This window comes from Merops nubicus, unplaced genomic scaffold (genome assembly GCF_000691845.1).
Source record: "Merops nubicus isolate BGI_N331 unplaced genomic scaffold, ASM69184v1 scaffold31157, whole genome shotgun sequence".
NCBI lineage: Eukaryota > Metazoa > Chordata > Aves > Coraciiformes > Meropidae > Merops > Merops nubicus.
The window spans coordinates 5,189-11,043 of record NW_008621472.1 but is presented as its reverse complement, the minus strand read 5'-3'; the positions used below and the strand labels follow the sequence as shown (position 1 = coordinate 11,043).

Here is a 5,855-nt window from a genome sequence, read left to right as displayed (position 1 = left end):
TGTACTCCACCGTCTCGGTGCCGATGATGGTCCAGCAGGAGCCGTCGTTCAGCAGCTCCCGGTTGGCTTCCTTTGGGCAGGGGGATGCCTGCGGAGAGCGCCCAGCTCCACACCCCCGCAGAGGGCAGGGTAGGGCCCCGGGGCCAGGGCACCTGGCTTCTGCTCCCGGCACCTCGGCTCCAGCGAGCCACCGCTCCGCTCCCTGGGGAGCTGGGACCGTGATGCCTTTGCCGAGAGCTTGGCGACTATGTCCCCACTGCAGCGGGCAAGCCAGAGGCAGATGGCTTTGCAGCGACTCTGACCTTAATTTGGATGCCAGCCCTCTTTGCAGGGAGACCCCTCCCAGTGACATGGTCCCCAGCCAGCAGCAATGCAGAGGAGCTTGGAGAGAGGACAGGGAGCACCCTGCGGGTCCCAAGCCCCTCCTCACGCTACCATACCTGGAACTGGATCACTTTCTCCGTGGACAGACACAGGTACATGCGGTCACTGCCCTGAAACTGGAAGGCACACTTGTGGAGCTGGGAGATGGGCTCGTCCACGTCGAGCATGGCGTACTGCTTCGTCACCTTCCGGATGACCTGCGGGGCGGCAGCAGTGCCCCAGCGATGGCACCCGTCACCCAGAGGCACGGCCAGGTCTGTGGGCCTGGACCCACGGGGCTGGAGGCTTACCAGGGGAGGCAGGGTGATGCCGGTGGCCGTGCAGATGAGCTGGACCACGGAGCCGTAGCGGATGTACCCTTCCCGCAGCGGGAACTCGCTCTGGGCGCAGGGCTCCTCGGCTTGCCAGGCAGGAAAGAGGCAGAGTCACTGTCCCGAGCGGCCGGGGAGCAGCTCAGCCTGGGCTGCCTCGCTGGGCATGGATCTGGCTGTGCTCCCAGTGCTCTCTTAGTTTCTCTGTTGGGCAGGTGCTCACTGCGTGGGGCCCATGGTTCCCTGGGAGCCCAGCTCGGGAGAGCAGGCTGGGATGTGGTACCTCGCAGGGACACTGCTGGAGGCAGCGTGGGCAGGGATGCTGCTGGGTTATGGCCTTTCCAGGCAAGTTACTTGCCTGGATTTATGAACACCCAGACCTCTTGCTGTCTTGGTCACAGCCTGTGTGCCCTCACGGCACGATGCCAACCCTCAAAGACAGTGGGATACAGCCATCAGCTCCAGAAATACACCAGGAACACCAGGCAGAGGTGAGACATGAGCCAGATTCCTGCATCCCCTGGCTAATTCCCACCCCTTTTGCCCCCAAGAACTGGCTTTGTAGAAAGGGGGGAGCCAGGGCTGGAGGCAGGCAGCCCTGGGCACAGCCAGTGTGCTCCTTACCCAGGTGGAGGGTGAAGGCTGCCCACTGCCTGGCGCTGGCAATGAAGGCTCCCCCCTCCACAGAGAGGTAGCGGGTGCTGACGGTCTGGGAGCGCAGGCGGTTGAAGAGGGAGACTTTGGAGCCTGAGGAGATGCAGACTGTGGGGAGAGGTGCCTGGGTTAGCGCTTGCTGGGTCCATGTTTGAACGTGCTTGAACTGGGGCTTCGTCACACCAAGGGAGGACAAGTCCTGGTTACTGGTGTAACCAGCCCAGAAGAAGCCAGCGCCCTCCCTGGCTGCCTTCCTCTGTATCTGAGTGCCAACCCAGCTGGGCTTTCCAAAGGTGCAGCCCATGGAGTGATGAGCGTGTAGTCATCAGGGCATTACACGTTGTGGTGGGTGAACCGTTTGGAAATGAGACATCCATATATCCATCAATATATCCCCCTCTTTGGGGGGTACCTATGGGCTTTGGGTCCAGCCTGGACCCCTCTGGAGCCAAGCCGTAAGCACTCAGACGTCCTCCCACCCTGGCTCGTGCCCGCGGAGCCATCCCCGTACGCACGGTCCGTGTTCTTCAGCGACTGCTTCTTCTGCGAGGGCTTGGAGATGACCTTGATCAGCTTGCTGTGGAAGGTGCCGATCTCCTGCCCGTTGCTGAAGAAGAGCTTCAGGACGAGGCGGAAATGCTTCCGCTTGTCTGCGTCCGAGATGTACAGCGCCTTGGCACAGCTGAAGCCCTGCCAAGGGCAGAGAGGAGCTGCTGGCAGCGATAGCCCAGCCCCACCAGCCCTCCTTGCTCTCCTCACTGCCCCACAAGGACATAATAGCATCCTTTCAAAGAGCCCCAGCCTCATTTAAAGGAGGAAACGACTGTAGATGTTATTACAGGTGGAAGGAAGAGCTGGGGATCAGCAGAGGCTTTATTTACACTGGTGGCAGAGAATTCTTCATGGAAATGAATGTTCACGTGTGATTTATCCCACATAATATGAGAAATCACCCTGGGTTTATGGTTTCCCCACCATCCTGGCCGATATGCCATGTCTTAGCAGCAAGGCAAGCACTGCAGACAAAGGCTCTCTTTATAAGCTTTCTGGCCTGACTCAGAGCCCACGCTCTTTGGGGACCCCAGATAATGCTTTGTCTTCTTTTTTCCCCCTATCAGAAGATGCCAGGCCTCTGCTGAAGCTCTTGAACTTTGGGATCAATTTGGGCATTTTTTTTTTTCGTCTGTTTATCTGTGAATGGGAGACTGGGCTTTCATTTTGTGGTAAGCTGCAGTGCTGCTCATGGGGACAAGGTACTGGGGTGATGGAGCTGCACAAATTTTGGCAGCTCGCCCCCCACAAGGGCTGTCGACCTGCAAAGACGGTGCCGAAGACAGACGGGTCTCTTTGCAAGGCAGGGGAGCCTGCCCGGCTGCTCGGGCTGCCCCACGTGCCACAACAGGGTGGCAAAGCAGGAGCAGGGAGCGATGGCTGGGAAGGAAGGAGCACGACACCCTACCCAAGGGGACACTGTGACATCCCAGGTGTGGGGTGCTGGTGGTGACCCCTGTGTGAGCAGGGTCCCCACAGCCCCAGGGAGCGTTGGGCTTTACCTTTGCGTCTGGCTGCTCTTCGAAGCTGAGCTTCTGGGTCTCCATCAGGCTGCTGCCCATGCTGTCCAGCCCCATGTACCCGCACACCCGAAAACCCACCTCTCCCTGGTCCCTGGCTGGAAGAGATGGGGAGAAGCACCCTCCAGCCCCCCACAGGCGCCTGCACCTCGGGGGGCTCACTCAAGGAGCAAAGAGGAGTTTGGGGAGGCAAGGATAAACTACGCTGGGTCACCCCCCGTTTTGTGGAGGTGGAGGGCAGCTCTCTGTAGCACGGGGAGGGAAGGGAGGACAGGGCCAGGGATGCCACCCAGTGCTTACCTTTTATCTGTTCTTGTTTTAACTTCCATCCTGGCCCGCTCAGGTAAACGCAAGGTGGGGGGCAGAAAAACCTGCAGAGACAAGAGGATGTTTTCTTATACTTTTCCTTATTCTTCAGCATCCAGAAAAGGTGCTTGGGGGTGATGTCATGACTGAAATGAGAGTGAAGAACTTTGCTGGGGCCCATAGCACCAGGAGCATCCCTGTGCCCTGGGAGGCACGCGATGCTGCAGCGTGGGGCTGTGGACCCCTGGCTTGGGGGCACAGGCAGGGCTGGCACAGAGAGGCTGTGAATGTCCCATCCCTGGAAGGGTTCAGGGTCAGGCTGGACAGGGCTTTGAGCAACCTGGTCTACTGGAAGGTGTCCTGCCCAAGGCAAGGGAGTTGAAATTGGCTGCCTTAAGGTCCTTTCCAACCCAAACCATTCCATGATGATGATTCTATGAATCAGGCTCTGCTGAAGCAGCTGTTTCAGCCTCTCTGCCTCCAGCTGCAGCATCTGGCCCCAGCTCGGGTGGCTGCCACATCTATTAGCAGGGCCTGTTCTGACAGGACAAGGGGTGATGGTTTTAAACTAAAAGAGGGAGATTCAGACTAGATGTAAGCAAGAAATTTTTTACACTGAGGGTGGGTTGACCCCCTGGAGAGGTGTTGTCGCTGCCCCATCCCTGGAACCATTCCAGGTGAGGTTGGCCGGGGCTCTGAGCAACCTGCTCTAGTTGCAGATGTCCCTGCTCACTACAGGGGAGTTGGATGAAATTACCTTTAAAGGTCCCTTCCAAGCCAAACCATTTTATGATTCTATGACCTGGCAGTGCTGCTGGTGGCCAAAAGCCCACTGGCCCTGGGATGGTCCCAGGAGGGGAGGACAGGTCCCCTCTGCCCACCCGCTGTGTGGGAGTTAGGGCAGGCTGGGAACAGAGTTTGCATTCACAGCCAGATTCAGAGCATAGTGCAAATAAACCTATAGCCAGGGTTTTAGAAACCTACCTTTCTGTGTTTTATTTGCATTTCCACTGTCTTTGCACTTGGGTGAATGGCACAAATTCATCCTCTCTTGACACTGGGTAAAGTGCTAGCAGAGGAAACACCAGTGCAGGGGCTTGGGTATTTCAGAGCCCCAAACCCCTAGGTATGGGTTTATTTAAACAAGTCCTCCACAGCACGGGCCTCTGACTCCCACCATGAAGAAAAATGGCACCAGCACCTTTAAACTTTAACCTGGGAGCTTTGTGCTGGTTTTTGTTTTCTACCTGATTTTCATGCTCATCTCTTGTATGGGTCTGGAGCAGGGCAAAGAGACTGCCCCAAAGGCTCAGAAATACAAGGGCTTCCCTCCTGGCTGGGAGACCCAGTCCCAAAATCAAACCAGCAGCCCCTGGGAGGAGACTGGATGTGATGAGGACTTTGTAGGCACAGACAGTCCAGCCTAGAGCTGTCTCCAGTGGTCGCTGGGTTCTGGGTGGGTTAGGCCTTGGAGGTAGAGCTTGTCACCTCATAGCTATTCCACACTCGGCAATAAAGGAGAATTATTTATTTCACAAGGACTAATGGATGATTAATTATATTACAGTGCCACAGTCTGACGTCACTGCCCCGGAGTAGCTATTTTGGAGATTCAAGCCAGAACCTCAAAGTATTTTTTCAGTGTGGGAATGATTTTCAAAAATAGCAGCTTTTTGGAGACTGTGGCCACTGATGGAAACACCCCAGTCCTTGCTGTAGCTATTCAGATATTAAGGCAAGATTTCCAGAGCACTTAAACCACCAACCTGTCCTCTTCTTTGTTTTTGTAACTTCATTTTTGGAAGGTAACATTTTCTTTTACTTCATTCTGCTGCTCTCCCATACTTCATGGGAGGAACCTCACCACCAGGAATGCCTAGGTGGGATGGATGTGGGCAGGGTTAGCAGCCTTATTCACTTCATGAAGAACTAAACAGTGGGTTTGGATGTAAAGAGGTCATGGGTGGATGGAGAGAGGGGGCATGTTACACCATTTGTTTCACCAGCTTAGGTCAGGGAAATCTCACAAGGTTGAACAGTTTGGAAGTGGCTCTTGGAGAAGCTGGAGTGATCTCCTACCTTTTTTCATTGCCATAAGACTTCTGGGCGACTTTGGCGTGCAGTATCAGCACTGTCTGGTCTGCTGGCAGCTGCAGGTACCTCCGCACACCGTCTCGAAGCAGGTTGGTTTGGTACAGGCTGGATCTACAAGACAGTGGTTCCCCAGCACTGGAACACCAGAACTGGGGTCCTTGCCCTGACTGAGCTGTAGAGCCTGGAGCTCCCTCTGCGTCCAGCCTGACAGGGTGGGGAAGGTGGAGAGGCTTTCCCATCAGAAAGCAGCTGGAGCTCAGAGAGCAGCTCAGCTGCTACAACACCAGGTCTGGCACTGAAGAAATATGAAGTTTGGATAACTGAGTAACTGCTTCATCAGTTTTCAATCAAAACCACACAGGGCACTATGTTTATAGCCCTGAAACAGGCATTTCTAAGACTTCCAGTCCTGCACGATGGTGGCAGTGCTCGAATTAATTATTAATTTGTGTTTCCCCCCTTGTTGCCACGTGGCTTTTTGGTGAGTTGGGAAACGCTGCTGCCGAACCATGAGTGCAGCTGGGGAGCTGTCATG

The 5,855-nt window shown here is 55.6% G+C and overlaps 1 protein-coding gene across 1 annotated transcript; it reads right to left on the bottom strand.

The window, feature by feature from the left end:
• Positions 1-4: 4 nt before the first annotated feature.
• On the bottom strand, positions 5-5,431 carry RBPJL (recombination signal binding protein for immunoglobulin kappa J region-like; the record flags this gene model as incomplete). The annotated part of the gene is made up of 8 exons (XM_008944499.1): positions 5-88; positions 441-581; positions 675-784; positions 1,320-1,457; positions 1,865-2,039; positions 2,903-3,018; positions 3,221-3,291; positions 5,306-5,431. Coding segments are annotated over 8 exons (961 nt in total), but the record flags the coding sequence as incomplete, so codon positions are not given.
• Positions 5,432-5,855: the final 424 nt, after the last annotated feature.